General features: G+C 45.1%; 1 protein-coding gene across 3 annotated transcripts in view; it reads right to left on the minus strand.

Annotated features, from left to right (window-relative positions):
* Positions 1-17,476, minus strand: part of KDM6A (lysine demethylase 6A) — a 547,501-nt gene that overhangs the window by 460,983 nt on the left and 69,042 nt on the right. For all 3 annotated transcript variants that reach the window (XM_033949775.1, XM_033949774.1, XM_033949772.1), the window contains exon 4: positions 4,757-4,806. Coding sequence is in view for 2 of the 3 variants with exons in the window: in XM_033949774.1 (XP_033805665.1) it covers positions 4,757-4,806 (50 nt within the window). In the remaining variant the exon portion in view is untranslated. The remainder of the gene's footprint in view (positions 1-4,756; positions 4,807-17,476) is intronic.

Genomic DNA, 17,476 nt, shown 5'->3' on the forward strand with positions numbered 1-17,476 from the left:
GCATTTTTAGCGCGTGCAACCCCCCGCTCTACGCAGGAAAACTAACGCCAGCTCAATGCTGGCGTTAGCGTCTAGCATGCGCAGCAATTCTGCATGTGCTAAGCGCACGCTAAAACCACTATCGTAGCTTAGTAAAAGGAGCCCTAAATGTGTACTATTTTTATTAGTTAATTATTATTATTTTCCAATGCTCAATATGACTTTCTTTTTAAGGTTTGACACTTGTGTCAGAATATTTTTACTGAGAAAAAAAAAACCTGACCTCTCCCAATTAAATATTAACTAAGGAAGAGCATAGTTTCCCTTCTCCATCATGTAACCCTTTCTCCTTCTTTCCCATAAAAGACTGCAGTTCCAATCTTCCTCCCTTATGTCTCAATTTGTCATGTATCTACCCCTAAGTACTAATGGTTTGTCACCAAATTTTATTTTATATTTTTAATGTAAAGTACACCGCATTGACAATTTTAAAGGCGGTATATCAAATTTTAATAAACTTGGAAACTTAGGATGGAGAGCGGTGACATCGCTTTGTAGCCTGCATAAGGGATTCGATACTGTTGAGGCCTGCAACATTGGTTGGGAAGAGGATGACTGGTTTCTCTGATGCCGGGTTGTCATCCGATGCCGATACGTCTGGTACTACAGGCTCCAAATGTTTGCTGTGTCCATAGCTGAACTGAAGAGCTTTTCCTGCTAAATGCGACGGGCTTCTAGTGACCGCTTCTGAAGAGTAGAACAGCGCAGGCAGGAATCTACACAATGTTCAGGGCCTAAACACTATATAAACACCAGTTATGCGGGTAAGTATTGGATATAAGCCGCTGGCACCAACAGCACTTTTTAAACCCCATCAACGGTTTTGACATGGACGGAAATATGGCGTCAACAAGGTTAAACTCAATTATTAAAGTTGTTAAAGAAACTGGAGGCTGAAAAGCTGTACTGAAAACGCCTCACATGAAGTCAACAAAAGCCCTCATGAGAGCAGGAACCCGAGTGAGAGAAAAAGAAAATAATAATATTTTTGTTTTCTGTTTTTGTTTTTTTTACTAATATAAAGGAAAAAAATGGAAAAAAAACATTTGCAAAATGCCAGGAATAAAAACCAATAGCAGGTTGAAGGCACAATAACCCAACAAAGTCCAGAAACACGCTTCTTCATTCCGCGGAGAACAAAGAACTGAGGTACCACAAGTCTACATTGAGCAGGAAGGCACTCGAGCATGTGCGGTGTGGGTAGTCACAAAGTTTCTTAAAATTTAAAGTGACCGTTCACTTTTCATACTGTCCATACCAGGCTCCGTGGATGATGTCACCCACATGTGAGAATATGCTGCCTGCTTGTCCTAGGATAAATATATATCTGAATAAATATTCCGTTACAGTGCTAAAGGATTTCCTAACTGAAAATACTAGCAGCCAATATATCCAGCTAACAAACCATATCCTTATGTAAATAACACTGACTGTGGCAGAAAACCAAATCTAACTCTCCACAAACTAGAGAACAAACCTCCGGAGGCTCACCCTGGCAATGTCTCAGCAGTCTTGGATGAATGATGGATTTCCTCAATTCAAACTGATCACACATGCAGCTAGCCACCCAAAATTTAGATACAGTCAACTCCACCTAAGTGCACGTCAGTTAAGCGAACGCTTCGGTTAACTGCACCCAACCACCATGATCCCGTTTTTTTTACATTAAAGTCCATGGACGTAAACGCCAGATATTTGCAATTCTGATAAGCACACAATCCGTTTATGCACACTGATGTCATAGGTCCCACCTCTATTCTTTCACATTACGTTCACTCCGGTTAAAAGCAATCATGTTCTGAGGTGGATGAGCCATGTGTTTCGGAACATCAATCTAGGACTGGCCAGGTGTTTGAACTTTCGGAACTGCACCATGGCGTTGTGTGGACAAAAATCATTGTCTTTGGCTGAACATGTCGACGTCTTAAAGAGACTTAACCAAAGGGAGAGTCAGGTCTCTATTGCAAAACATTACAGCGTTCATCCTAGCTAGATTTCTCAGATTTACAAAAAAAAAAAAAGCAAGTCATATTGAAAGACTGGCAAAACAACAGCAATCCTACCAGAAAACGGAAAAGAATTGGGAAAGCTGAGATGTTGAACAGGCGTTGCTACGATGGTTTGCTGAAGCTAGAAGTCAACAACTGCCAATCAGTGGACCTCTGCTGATGGAGAATGTGGCACAGTTATCTGAAGAACTGGGCGTAGAAGACTTCAAAGCAACAAACGGATGGTTAGAGAGGTGAAAAGTTTGCAACGGCATAAAATTTAAGAAGCAGCAGGGCAAAAAACAAGACGCGGATGAGTTTGGTGCAGAAAGATGGGTCATGGAAGTGTTGCCATCAGTCATTGGTGGATATGAACCATGTGACATTTTCAATGCCGATGAGATGGGCCTGTACTGGCGTGCCATCCCTGATGGAACATTGGCTATCAAACACAGCAAAACTGTTGGCTTCAAGGTGCCAAAGGAACGACAGACATTGCTGCTCAGTTCAAATATGGACGGTAGTGAAAAGCTCGAGCCACTGGTGATTGGGAAGAATCGAAATCCTCGGTTTTTCAAAAACATTAAACGCCTGCTTGTTGAATATGAAAGCAACAAAAACGCATGGATAACAGCAACATTGTGGATTGAATGGTTGCAGAAGCTTGACAATCTGATGAGAAGGCATAGGAGACACATTGTAATGCTGTGTGATAAATGTGCAGCACACAGCAATGACATAAGACTAACCAATATCAAACTCGTGTTTCTGCCGCCAAACACGACCTCTTTGATACAGCCAATGGACCAAGGGATAAGCGCAAACTTCAAACATCATTACAGGTCACTCATCCTAAGATATGCGATGGCAGTGATTGATGTAAGCACGGAATCCAGCCCCTGAGCTGCTGAGCTCGTGAGAAAAATGACAATGTTCGACTCTCTTCGTATGTACGGGAGGCATGGAGTCGAGTCTCATCATCAATGATTTTAAACTGCTATCGACAGGCAAGCTTCATTCACAGATCTGAAGAGACAACTGAAGCTGACACTTCGTCCACTGAACTCCCAGTTGGACTCTCGTCACAAGAGTTTGAGCTGTATGTCGCCATTGACAACGATGTGCCCACATCATCTGACAACACTAATTCCAATATCTGTACAATCATAAAGGACACTGCAGACAACCAAGAGTCTGATGAGAATGGAGATACTGCTGCTGTCATCACAACTAATAAACCACCTGCAGAGATCGTTTCCTTCTCAGACACACTGAAGTCCCTACACACTGCGTTGTTATCTGGAGATAAATGGATGTCACGACTATGGACAGTTTTACAGCATCAGTAGTCAGATATACAGCCTGAATCGTGCAATCTGCGTGCAGAAAACAATGACTATTTCAGTAGAATGTTAGTTTAAAAAAAAGGTTTACAGTGTACAATATTGCATTAGATGGAACAATGCTTTTTCTATAACTGAACCGTATTACACTGTGTTTTTGTTGAATAAAAGTTTTATTGCATTTGACTACAGCGTACTGTGATTTTTCATGACTAAAAAGTGGTACTCCGATTAAGCGCAAGTGGCAATCTGGTCTGAAGGGCTTGCACTTAAGCGGAGTCGACTGTAGTAAGGAGGCCGCCTCAGCTCTCAGCATGCAATTACAACTGGTCATTTACACAAGGTTAGAAGCCGTGATTATAAGCTTGCCCTTCTCTGTACTGTGGAATACAGAGAGGTCCAGGATTTAGAAGGCACAGAGGTAAAGTCTCATAGAGCTAGCAGATCATGCATCCACTCTCTCCAAGTGCCAAAGTATCTTTCTTCTTCAGACCAAAGCCTGGTCCCACCCCTCAGTCCAGTGTCCTTAGGTACCCGTCTTGACTAGTCAGATCACACACTCCTCCTGTCCAGGAGACAGAAAGCAGGTCTAGAGAACACTTCAATACTTGTTAGTTCAGACACCATTCCTTATGGTTCAGCTTCACATAAGGGGCCTATAAAGGGCCTAAATATAAATCTATCTTCTTCACAACTTTGCACATTGAAATGAAGTGCAATTGCTTCTTGGTATGCAGAAAGAAGGTAGGTAGCCATAACATGATTTCTTAGCTCCGAAGAAAACTAAGAACTGAGGAGCCACGCACCTACATTGGGCAGGAAGGCACTCGCGCATGTGTGGTACGGTCAGTCACGAACTTTCTAATTTAAATTGAATCAGGTTGGGCAGACTGGATGGACCATTCAGGTCTTTATCTGCCATCATCTACTATGTTACTATGTTCTAAAGTTCTTAAAGTGCACATATACTTTAGGAGCAGTCCGTACCGGAGCTCCGTGGATGATGTCACCCACATATGAGAATATGCTGCCTGCTTGTACTGGGATAATTTCTATTCTACAACTCCTACAGTGGCTAAGATAGACAGTGCTAAAAAAAATACGTTTAGATACTGTGCTTGAAATTACAGGGCTTTCTGGCATTTCAGATGAATTGCCAAAGTACTCAGAACTAGATAGGAAGAGCCACTGTAGAAAAGCTGTTGCAGCAGAATAAGACAAAACTAACATGTAGCAACTTTTGGTTTCAAACTGATGGCCTTGATTACATTCCCTGAGCAGGAGACACAAAACACCAGTTTCTCCTCAGGATTATAAAAAAATATCATAATACCAAAAACTACATTATTAATCTGTCTCAGCTATTAAAAGTAGGTCTTTACCAACCTTCCAGTAGTCAGACTGTAAACTGTAGTACCTCTGGTATGCAGATAATGCTGAAAAAGAAGAAAAATAATTTTAACGGAATTTAGAACAAAGGGTCTCTAATAAAAAGTATGTGCAAGGGATATCTTAGAAGGAAGTTGAAGGAACTTTGTCCCTTAAAGATTTGAATGTATTACAAAGCATGAAGGCCCATTTTCTATAAACAGTGCTTTAAATTAGGTGCCTAACTTAAGTTAAAAACACTGTTTAAAAAAATAAAAAAGCAGTTTAACAGGAAAAATGTAGGTGCAGGAGTTAGGCATTGTAAAACACCTCTGTAGGTGCAATTCATATAAAAGGTATGCATCAGAAGTGTAGGCATTGAAAACCCTGGCCTACATTTCCGAAACTGTGATTCTATAAATGGCACCATCGCATGACTGACATGCGATTGGCAGCCATTATTAAGGCAGCCACCGACAACAGCACCATTTATAGAATCCGGGTCAAATTGTTTTTCTGTCAAATCATCCACAACAGCATATATAAGAATGGAGAACCTCAAAAATGAATAGTCCCCTTGCTCTTACCTGCATTAGAAAGTCACAAAACCAAAGGACATTATAAGATCCATAGATCACAATTTGTGCTGCTATTTTATTGATTTGTTATACTGCTTTTACCAGCTAAGGACTGAAACGGTGTACATAAAAACAAAATGAACCAAAAGAATGAAAAGAACTCTAATTGTAAATACGAAAGGAAATACACTCAATCAAATCGTAACCTGTTAACTTCTGTGGTAAGCAAATTAATGGAAATACTTTTATCCTGTGCATTACAGGACCAGAGGCAACATGGATTCACTAGAAGTACTGTATTTTCACGTAGATAACGTGCACCCGTGTAAAACGCGCACACGGGTATAGCGCGCGGGAAACCGAAATATATGTTTTAAAAAATTTGTATACCGCGCATGCTGCCCCGACTCTCCCGTCGCCACCCGACTCTCCTTTCGCCCGCCCCGACTCTCCTCTGGCCACCCCGACTCTCCTTTCACCCGCCCCGACTCTCCTCTCCCCCTTGAAGTCCTGTCCCCACCCTGAAAGCCTGATGCCCCCCCCCTAACGTCCGATTCACCCCCCCGCAGGACCGCTCGCACCCCCACCCCGAAGGACCGCTCGCACGCACCCGCACCCCCACCCTGAAGGACCGCTCGCACCCTGACAGCCTCCCGATCCCCCCCCCCATTATGTAGACGCTCCTACCGGTGTCCTGCTGCTTCCTCTTGGCGGTCCCGGTCCTTCTGTGAGCCCTGCGCTGCTTCCTCTTCCGGCGGTCCCAACCTTTCTCTGACGTCAGAGAAAGGGCGGGACCGCCGGAAGAGGAAGCAGATGATACCAAAATCTGCAATAAAGTAGACACGCCGGATGGTGTGAATAACATAACGAAAGACCTGGCACAGCTTGAAGAATGGTCTGAAATTTGGCAGCTAAAATTTAATGCTAAGAAATGCAAGGTCATGCATTTGGGCTGCAAAAACGCAAGGGAATAGTACAGTATATGGGGTGAAGAACTTATGTGACGACAGAAGAGCGGGACTTGGGTGTGATTGTATGTAATGATCTTAAGGTGATGGCGAAAGCTAGAAAGATGCTAGGGTGCATAGGGAGAGGTATGGCCAGAAGGAAAAAGAAGGTATTAATGCCTCTGTATCAGACTGGTGAGACCTCATTTAGAATATTGTGTACAATTCTGGAGGCCACACCTTCAAAATGATATAAAAAGGATGGCATTGGTCCAGAGGAAGGCTACTAAAAAGCACAGTTACTTACCGTAACAGGTGTTATCCAGGGACAGCAGGCAGGTATTCTTGACTGATGGGTGACGGCACCGACGGAGCCCCGGTACGGACAATTTTAGAGTGATTGCACTCTAAGAACTTGGAAAGTTCTGGTAGGCCACACCGCGCACGCACGAGTGCCCTCCCGCCCGACAGAGGCGCGTGGTCCCCAGTTATGATAAGCCAGCTAAGAAGCCAACCCGGGGAGGTGGGAGGGACGCAAGAATATCTGCCTGCTGTCCCTGGATAACACCTGTTACGGTAAGTAACTGTGCTTTATCCCAGGACAAGCAGGCAGCATATTCTTGACTGATGGGTGACCTCCAAGCTAACAAAAAGAGGGATGGAGGGAAGGTTGGCCATTAGGAAAACAAATTTTGCAAAACAGATTGGCCGAAGTGTCCATCCCATCTGGAAAAAGCATCCAGACAATAATGAGATGTAAAAGTATGAACTGAGGACCAAGTAGCAGCCTTGCAGATTTCCTCAATAGGGGTAGAACGGAGGAAAGCTACAGATGCTGCCATAGCTCGGACTCTATGGGCCGTGACAGAACCTTCCAGTGTCAGTCCGGTCTGAGCATAACAGAATGAAATGCACGCTGCCAGCCAATTAGACAACGTACGTTTAGAAACAGGACGTCCCAATTTATTTGGATCAAAGGACAGAAAGAGTTGGGGAGCTGATCTGTGGGGCTTAGTACGCTCTAAATAGTAAGCTAGAGCCCTCTTACAGTCCAAAGTATGTAGAGCCTGTTCTCCAGAATGCGAGTGAGGTTTCGGAAAGAAGACAGGCAGAACAATGGATTGGTTGAGATGAAATTCAGAGACAACCTTAGGGAGAAACTTTGGATGTGTACGCAGAACCACCTTGTCATGATGGAAGATTGTAAAAGGTGGATCCGCAACTAGTGCATGTAGCTCACTGACCCTCCTGGCAGAGGTAAGAGCAATAAGGAAAAGTACCTTCCAAGTGAGGAACTTGAAAGAAGCTGTAGCCAAGGGTTCAAAAGGAGGCTTCATTAAAGCGGAAAGAACTACATTGAGATCCCAGATAACAGGAGGGGCTTTAAGAGGTGGTTTCACATTAAAAAGACCCCGCATGAACCTGGACACCAAGGGATGAGCTGAGAGGATTTTTCCATGGACTGGCTCATGAAAAGCCGCAATAGCACTGAGGTGGACTCTGATTGAAGTGGATTTGAGCCCAGAGTCTGACAACGAAAGAAGATAGTCCAACAAGGTCTCCACTGCAAGGGAAGTGGGATCATGATGATGAAGAAGACACCAGGAAGAAAAACGTGTCCACTTCTGATGGTAACATTGCAGAGTGGCCGGCTTCCTGGAGGCATTCAGAATTGAACGAACAGGCTGAGACAAAAGCGAATCACTCGAAGTCAGCCCGAGAGATACCAAGCTGTCAGGTGCAGAGACTGGAGGTTGGGATGTAGAAGGGTCTCCTGATGCTGTGTAAGCAGAGAAGGAAACAGTGGAAGAAGAAAAGGTTCCCTGGAATTGAGTTGAAGTAGAAGGGAGAACCAATGTTGCCTGGGCCACCTCGGAGCAATCAGAATCATGGTGGCTCGTTCCCTCTTGAGCTTGAACAAGGTCCTCAACATGAGAGGGAGAGGAGGGAAAGCATACAGGAACAGATTTGACCAATCTAGGAGAAACGCATCCGCTGCCAGACGGTGAGGCGAGTAGAGTCTGGAGCAGAAAAGGGGCAGCTGGTGATTGTGAGGAGCTGCAAAGAGGTCTATCTGAGGAGTGCCCCATTGAGCGAAGATGGACTGTAGAGTTACAGGATCGAGTGTCCACTCGTGAGGTTGGAGAATTCTGCTGAGTTTGTCTGCTAAGGAATTCTTTTCTCCCTGAATGTAAATCGCTTTCAGGAATAGATGATGATTTATGGCCCAAGTCCAGATTTTCTTGGCTTCCTGGCACAAGAGGCGAGAGCCCGTTCCACCTTGCTTGTTGATGTAGTACATCGCCACCTGATTGTCTGTGCACAGGAGAAGAACTTGAGGGAAGAGAAGATGTTGGAAAGCCTTGAGGGCATAAAACATCGCTCTGAGTTCCAGGAAATTGATGTGATGCTTCTTTTCCTGGGCTGTCCAAAGGCCTTGAGTTTGGAACTCGTTCAAATGAGCTCCCCAAGCATACGGGGAGGCATCGGTTGTGATGACTAGTTGATGAGGAGGTAGATGGAACAGAAGACCTCTGGATAGATTTGAGGATACCAACCACCATTGTAGAGACTGACGAAGAGATGATGTCACAGATATGTGACGTGAGCAAGGATCCGTCGCTTGGGACCACTGGGTAGCAAGGGTCCATTGAGGTGTGCGCAGATGAAGACGTGCCAGAGGGGTGACATGCACTGTTGAAGCCATGTGTCCCAATAGTATCATCATTTGTTTGGCAGAGATGGAACTTTGAGGAAGAACCTGTTGACACAAAACTTGAAGAGTGTGTAGCCGGTTGGACGGCAGGAATGCTCTCATGAGGATCGTGTCCAGCACCGCTCCAATGAATTGAAGTCTCTGAGTGGGGATGAGATGAGATTTGGGAAAATTGACCTCGAACCCCAGAATCTGTAGGAACAAGATGGTTTGATTGGTGGCCAGTAGCACTGTTTGAGGAGAATTGGCCTTTATCAACCAATCGTCCAGGTAAGGGAAAACTTGCAGATAATGTGAACGAAGGAAAGCAGCCACCACAATCAGACATTTGGTGAATACTCTTGGAGATGAAGCAAGTCCGAAGGGGAGTACTTTGTATTGGTAATGACAGTGATTGATCATGAAGCGGAGATACTGTCTGGAGGCTAGATGGATGGGAATATGAGTGTAAGCCTCCTTGAGGTCGAGGGAGCATAGCCATTCGCCCTGAGTGAGAAGAGGATAAAGAGTTGCTAAAGAAAGCATCTTGAATTTCTCCTTGACCAAGCATTTGTTGAGATCTCGAAGATCTAAAATGGGCCTGAGATCTCCTGTTTTCTTTGGAACTAGAAAGTAACGGGAGTAAAATCCCTGTCCTTTCTGGTCTAGAGGAACTTCTTCTATGGCGTTTAGAAGAAGGAGGGATTGAACCTCTTGTATCAGGAGAGAGGATTGATGAGTGTTCAAAGCAGACTCTTTTGGCAGACTTTGATCGGGATAAGTCTGGAAGTTGAGAGAGTAGCCGTGGCGGATGATGTTGAGGACCCATTGGTCGGATGTAATGATCTCCCAACGGCTGAGATAATGGGTCAGGCGCCCTCCTATCGGTTGGGGAAGATGGGCAGATGGTGTAATATTGGCTATGCTCAGGAGAAACACGTCAAAAGGGTTGGGTAGACTTTTGAGGTGGTGGAGGTTTCTGTTGCTGTTGCGCCTGCCTCTGAGGTTGACGTTGTTGTTGCTGTCGTTGACGTCTAGGCTGTTGAGTAGCCTGAGGCAAGGGGCGAGCAGCATAGCGGCGTTGGTAGGCCGATTGTTGTCGGAAAGGCCTAGTAGGGGGAGTCTTCTTTTTATTCTTTAGGAGAGTATCCCAACGTGTCTCATGCGCCGATAGTTTCTGTGTGGTGGAATCCATGGAATCACCAAACAGCTCATCCCCTAAGCAAGGTGCATTTGCTAGACGGTCTTGGTGGTTTACCTCTAGTTCTGAGACCCTGAGCCATGCCAACCTGCGCATAGCCACTGACATAGCCGTGGCTCTAGAAGTCAATTCAAAGGTGTCATAAATTGATCTTACTAGAAACTTCCTCAACTGGAGAAGAGAGGAAGTACAGGTGTTAAAAGCAGATTTTTTGCGATCAGGCAGATATTTCTCAAAAGTAGAAATTGTTTGGATTAAATGCTTCAAATAAAATGAGAAATGAAAAGCATAATTTCCTGATCTGTTGGCTAGCATGGCGTTTTGATATAACCGCTTGCCAAATTTGTCCATTGATTTGCCCTCTCTGCCAGGAGGGACTGAGGCATACACATTAGCTCCCGCTGATTTCTTTAAAGTGGATTCCACTAAAATAGACTCATGCGGGAGTTGGGGTTTATCAAACCCAGGAATAGGTATCACCCTGTATAAGGAATCCAGTTTTCGAGGGGCTCCAGGAACAGTCAGGGGAGTCTCAAGGTTTTTATAAAACGTTTCTCTCAATATATCATGGAGAGGAAGTTTAAGAAATTCCCTTGGAGGCTGGTCAAAGTCCAATGCATCAAGAAATGCCTTAGATTTCTTTGACTCAGCCTCCAAGGGAATAGACAGAGATTCACACATTTCCTTTAAGAAAGATGGAAAAGATGTGGAATCCAGATGAGAAGAGGGATTTGTAATCAGCCGTTCCTCCTCATCAGAAGAGCATTCGCCTTCAGACAGAAAGGGCTCTTCAGAATCTCCCCATAAGTCAGGATCCCTAACCTGAGAGTCACGGTGTCGAGACTCTGGTGTGGAGGGTTCCAGGTGTCGGGTTTTATGAGTAGACTTGCCCGACCTCATGGATACGGTACCAGGCGATGCAACCTGTTGTGCTGGTACCGAGGTTTGTACCGCCTGGTGATGAGATTTTGGTTCAGGAGCTAAAACCGGCATCGAAGTCGATGAGGTGGTAAGAACCGGTACCGATAAAGTGGATGCCGATAAAAGAGGGCGTTCCACCATCGGTACCGGTGGCTCCGACCGGACCGGAACTGGAAGGTTCTGGGATAAAAGGGCAGGAAGTAGCTGTTGGAGTTGCTCTCTCAGCTGTACCTGCAGAACAGCGGCAATACGCTCGTCCAGTGAAGGCACCGGTACCGCTTTTTTCTTCTGCGGTACCTTGGGTGCCGCTCGACACTCCGACGAAGAACCCGATGTCGAGGGGCTAACTTCGATCGGAGCGGAGCGCTTCCGTGGACGCCTCGCGGTCGGCAGGATTGGACTCACTGCAGTGGAGACCGGAGGACACTCCAGCGGGGAAGGCTTCTTAGCCGGCTTACCTGCTGGATGCGACGCCGGCACGGTGTTGCGCGGCGTCGATGAAGTCAGTGCCAATTGAGATTGAACCGATGTCGGTGCCGGTACGGTGGAATCGGACATCTCGGCACCGAAGAGTAACCGCTGCTGGATTTGGCGGTTTTTAAGTGTTCTTTTTTTCAAAGTTGCACAGCGGGTGCAAGTGGACGCTTGATGGTCGGGACCAAGACACTGCAGACACCAGTTATGCGGGTCTGTCAGTGAAATTGGCCTAGCGCACCGCTGGCACTTTTTAAACCCGGGCTGAGGGGGCATGAAAGTAAAGACAGCCTCTGCCAAATCGAAGGCCGAGGCTTCGATTGTGGCAACAGGCCCCGCCGGGGCGAAACGAAACTGAAAAAAGAAATTAAGTTTTTGTTTTTTTTTTTTTTTAAAGAAAAAACAAAAGAAATAAAGAAATGTTTATTTCAAGGGAGGTTTACGCGAGCGGGAAGAGCACAAAAAAATTTCTTCAACGGCCGTTGAGGAAACGCGTCTTCTTAGCTCCGCGGAAACTAAGAAACTGGGGACCGCGCGCCTCTGTCGGGCGGGAGGGCACTCGCGCGTGCGCGGTGCGGCCTACCAGAACTTTCCAAGTTCTTAGAGTGCAATCACTCTAAAATTGTCCGTACCGGGGCTCCGTCGGTGCCGTCACCCATCAGTCAAGAATATCTGCCTGCTGTCCTGGGATAATGGCTATGTGGTCTTAATCATAAGGTGTATGGGGACAGACTTAAAGATCTCAATCTGTATACTTTGAAGGAAAGGCGGGAGAGAGGAGATACGAAAGAGACATTTAAATACCTACGTAATGTAAATGAGCATGAGCCGAGTCTCTTTCATTTGAAAGGAAACTGCAATGAGAGGGCATAGGATGAAGTTAAGAAGTGACAGGCTACGGAGTAATCTAAGGAAATATTTTTTCACAGAAAGGGTAGTAGATGCATTGAAGAGTCTCCTGGAAGAAGTGGTGGAGACAGAGACTGTGTCTGAATTTAAGAGGGCCTGGGATAGGTAAGTGGGATTAGAGAATGGCATGGTGACAAAAATAAAAAAAAGAAGTCACCGCGAGTACGGGGACAAGGCCATTCACCGCCCCATGGAGCAGTGAATGGTCTTGTCTCCGCAGTTAAAGGAGTGAGAATGCACGGTGAACGAGCGTGCGGTCCAGCAGCCCCCTCTCTCCCGCCGGACATCTGGCCGTGCATCTCCCTCCCTCCCTTTCCTTCTCTTTGTGGCGATTTCTATAAGGCTATGCGTAGTATTGCAGCCAGAGCCTTGAAGTCACGTCGCGTGTGGCTGCTGGAAAAGTCTCCTCTGATGCAACTTCCTGTTTCCGGTTGCATCAGAGGAGACTTTTCATGCAGTCAATGCGACGTGACTTCAAGGCTCCGGCTGCAGTACAAGGCATAACCTTATAGAAATCACCACGAAGAGAAGTTAAAGGGAAGAGAGGGAGGGAGATGCACAGCTGGCCAGCGGGAGGGAGCTGCTGTACCGCACGAAGGGTGCTGGGGGTGGGGGGATAAAGAGGAGAAGACACTGAAGCAGCCTGAAGGGAAATGGGGAAGAGAGAGTGGGGAGAAGACGCTGAAGGGAAATGGGGAAGAGAGAGTGGGGAAAAGACGCTGAAGGCAAATGGGGAAGAGAGAGTGGGGAAAAGACGCTGAAGGCAAATGGAGAAGAGAGAGTGGGGAGAAGACGCTGAAGGCAAATGGGGCAGAGAGAGTGGGGAGAAGACGCTGAAGGCAAATGGGAAAGAGAGAGTGGGGGAGAAGACGCTGAAGGCAAATGGGAAAGAGAGAGTGGGGGAGAAGACGCTGAAGGCAAATGGGGATGACAGAGTGGGGAGAAGACGCTGAAGGCAAATGGGGATGACAGAGTGGGGAGAAGATGCTGGAAGGGAAGAAGACAGAGATGCCAGATTATGGGGGAGCAGAGTGAAGAAGATGGGTGCCAGACCAATTGGGGGGGTGAAGGGAGAGGCATAGTAAAAGAGAAGACGCAGAGAGAAGACAAACAGTGGCTAGAAGAAATTTGAATGAAACGATGAGGGAAGCAGAAACCAGACAACAAATGTAGAAAAAAAATTTCTATTTATTTATTTATTTTGCTTTAGGATAAAGTAGTATATTAATTGTGTTCATAAAAATTTATAAACAAAGCCCTGCCAGCTGAACATCTCTTTCTTTAGTTCAGCAGCCAGAACTTTGATTTATAAGGAAGGAATAAACTAAATATTGCAGTACTGAGACTTGTATGGATGCTGTGGGGACGGGGCGGGCTCAGTGGTCACGGGGACGGGGTGGTGACAGGAACAAATTTTTCCCCGCATCATTCTCTACGTGGGATCTCTCAGAGAGAGAAAGAGATAATGGTTACTGTGGATGAGCAGACTAGATGGGCCATTTGGCCTTTATCTGCCATCATGTTTCTATATTTCTATGACATTCTCTTGGTTGGGGTGAATTCAGATGATTAAAATTATGATCCAAACTTTTGTTTCTTATTTTAGGCCCTTCCACTTTGGGTGAGCCCTTGGACCCTTGGCTCCTTGCAGGCTGTAACTTCTTGCTTTGTTTGGGGGGAGGGGTAGATGTCATAGGGTGGGTAGGGCAGTGATGTATCTGGAGAAGTCAGAGGTGGCCTGGCAGTTCCTAATCTGAAAAACATACCAGACTACTTAGCTTCAGGCTGTGTTGGAATGGCAAACCCAAACGCCCAAACCCTGGGTGTGGTTGGAAGAGGTAAATCTAGAGATTCCCTTACTGCATCTGCCTTGGCTATCTGGGGTGGCCTATGAAACAGGAAGGCCCTTGTAAAGTTACCCTGCAGGTATGATGACAAGTTAGGGGGTGGCTTTTGGAGGGACACAGATATTCCTGATACACCCCATTGTGCTATAATCCACAGTTTGAGCCAGGAAAGGGTCCTGAGGTGTTTCTTAGATGAGATCAGTTGGGGTTGGTCTGTTTGGGATAATGTTGTGATGTAGAACAAGGGACAGTTTTGCCCTTTGAAGAATTGAGAGCTCGATATACAAGGTCTGACAATTAAGTTTACGAACTTGCCTCAGTGCATTTATATTGGCAGCACGGTACAAAAAATTCAGTAAGGTTTCATAATCTTGGTATATCATTGTCTCACAGATGTGTTCCTGTCGAAGTGTGGCGGTGTCTTGCTGAGTGGCGTTTATTGTTGTTGCATGGTTTGTGTAACTTCGCAAGAATGTCGGAGCTTCTTTTAGAGCAACGAACATACATTAAATTTCTTGTTATCCTTTTCCTATCTTAATAAATTTTACATTACGCTGGTTCCAATCGTAATTATTTTAGCAAAAATTTGCATTATTCACCGTTATCGTTTACGGCTATTGTAAACTTAATGTAAATAAGTCATAAGTCTGTAAATTCAAATATTTTGTGTTCCTGGCTCTTTATTAGTCCATACAGACTGTTTATCCACTGTCTTTGTCATTTTTGGAATGTCCCGTCATCCGGAACACACGATAGGAAAAGGTTAAACTTGGCAAGTATAATCAGAGAAGATAATACCATTTATATGTACATTCACCAGATTGACTCTACAAATACAACGTTCTATTCACCAGTATAAGCAACTGTTGAAAGTACACCCGGACTTAGAAGAGGTGAAATTGATTTTTCTTACTACAGCAACATTGTTCTCTTTCTTTTTTTTATAGGAAGTGTGGGAACTGTGCGATGTACACTCTTAATAGTGGAAACAGATGAGATTGCAAGTACTTCAACATTAATACACTATAAATTGAAAGATCGTGGACAAATGCAAAGTGATACACATTGGGAAGAAAAACCCAAATCACAGTTACTGGATGCTAGGGTCCACCTTGGGGATTAGCACCCAAGAAAAGGACCTGGGTATCATCGTAAACAATACGATGAAACCTTCCGCCCAATGTGAGGCGGCAGCCAAAAACGCAAACGGGATGCTAGGAATTATTTTAAAAGGGAGTCTACAAATGAATTTTTAACTCCATGCTTACCTTCCTAGGGGTGAAAATCTGAAATGACCTCACTGAAACCATCAGAACAGAAACCAATTACACCATTCTGGAAAAAACTGAAAACCTACCTCTTGACACTTGAATTCTCTATTCTTCCCCTGCCCAAATGTTCTCCCCATGTCTCCTCCCCTTCTCTTCCTGCCTTTCTCCACTCCCTCTTACTTCTCTTTGTAAGTCGCCTTGAGCCTACTTAAGTATGTATGACGCAGAATTAGAAGATTAGATTAGACTAAAAATGTTATAATGCACCCGTATCGCTCCATGGTGCAACCTCAACTGGAGTATTGCATTCAATTCTGGTCTCCTTATCTCATGAAAGATATAGTGGCACTAGAAAAGGTTCAAAGAAGAGCGACCAAGATGATAAAGGGTATGGAACTCCTCTCGTATGAGGAAAGACTAAAAAGGTTAGGGCTCTTCAGTTTGGAAACGAGACGGCTGAAGGGAGATATGATTGAATTCTACAAAATCCTGAGTGGAGTAAAACGGGTACAAGTGCATCAATTTTTCACTCTGTCAAAAATTACAAAGACTAGGGGACACTCGATGAAGTTACAGGGAAATACTTTTATAACCAATAGGAGGAAATTTTTTTTCACTTAGAGAATAGTTAAGCTCTGGTAAGAGTTAAGCTGTGGTAAGAGCAGACAGCGTAACTGGTTTTAAGAAAAGTTTGGACAAGTTCCTGGAGGAAAAGTCCATAGTCTGTTATTGAGAAAGACACGGGGTGAAGCCACTGCTTGCCCTGTTATCAGTAGCATGGAATGTTGTTACTCCTTGGGTTTTGGCTAGGTACTAGGGACCTGGATTGGCAACCGTGAGAACTGGCTTCTGGGCTTGATGGATCATTGGTCTGACCCAATAAGGCTATTTTTATGTTCTTATTTACACCTTTTGGTGTTCATGCTCTCATAAATGTAGGGCAAGCAGCTAAGGCTTTAAAAACCCATTTACTTCAACATAAATCATGTTTGAACAGTAGAAGGATTGAAGAACCTTTAGCATCTCACTGCCTGCAGTATCGGAGATTTAAAACTGGAAGATTGGGCGTACAAATTGCAGATGAAATTTAATGTGGACAAATGCAAAGTGATGCACATTGGGAAGAATAACTAGAAAGCATAGTTACTTACCGTAACAGGTGTTATCCAGGGACAGCAGGCAACTATTCTCACATATGGGTGACGTCATCGACAGAGCCCGGATGCGGACGCCTCACAAGCAGACTTGCTTGAAGAAACTCGAAGTTTCGAGTCACCCGCAACACGCATGTGCGAGTGCCTTCCCGCCCAGCACAGGGCATGTCTCCTCAGTTCAGATAGCTAGCAGAGAAGCCAACCAGGGGAAGTGGGTGGGTTGTGAGAATAGCTGCCTGCTGTACCTGGAAAACACCTGTTACGGTAAGTAACTGTGCTTTATCCCAGGACAAACAGGCAGGTATTCTCACATATGGGTGACCTCCAAGCTAACCAGAATGGGATTGCGGCAGTGTTGGCAATTTAGGAGAATAAGTTTTGTAATACTGTTTGGCCAAACTGTCCATCCTGTCTGAAGAAAGTATCTAGACAATAGTGAGAAGTGAAGGTATGAACCGAGGACCAAGTAGCAGCTCTACAATTTTCCTCAATAGGTGTAGATCTGAGGAAAGCTACTGAAGCTGCTATTGCTCTGACTTTATGGGCTGCAACTTTACTGTGAAGGGGTAATCCAGCCTGGGCATAGCAGAAAGAGATACAAGCCGCCATCCAGTTGGAGATGGTACACTTAGAAATAGGATGGCCCAACTTATTTGGATCGAAGGAAACAAAAAGTTGAGGAGCAGTTCTGTGTGGTGCGTTCCAAGTAATAGGCCAAAGCACGTTTACAGTCCAGAGTAT

Source organism: Geotrypetes seraphini, chromosome 6, assembly GCF_902459505.1.
Source record: "Geotrypetes seraphini chromosome 6, aGeoSer1.1, whole genome shotgun sequence".
Lineage (NCBI taxonomy): Eukaryota > Metazoa > Chordata > Amphibia > Gymnophiona > Dermophiidae > Geotrypetes > Geotrypetes seraphini.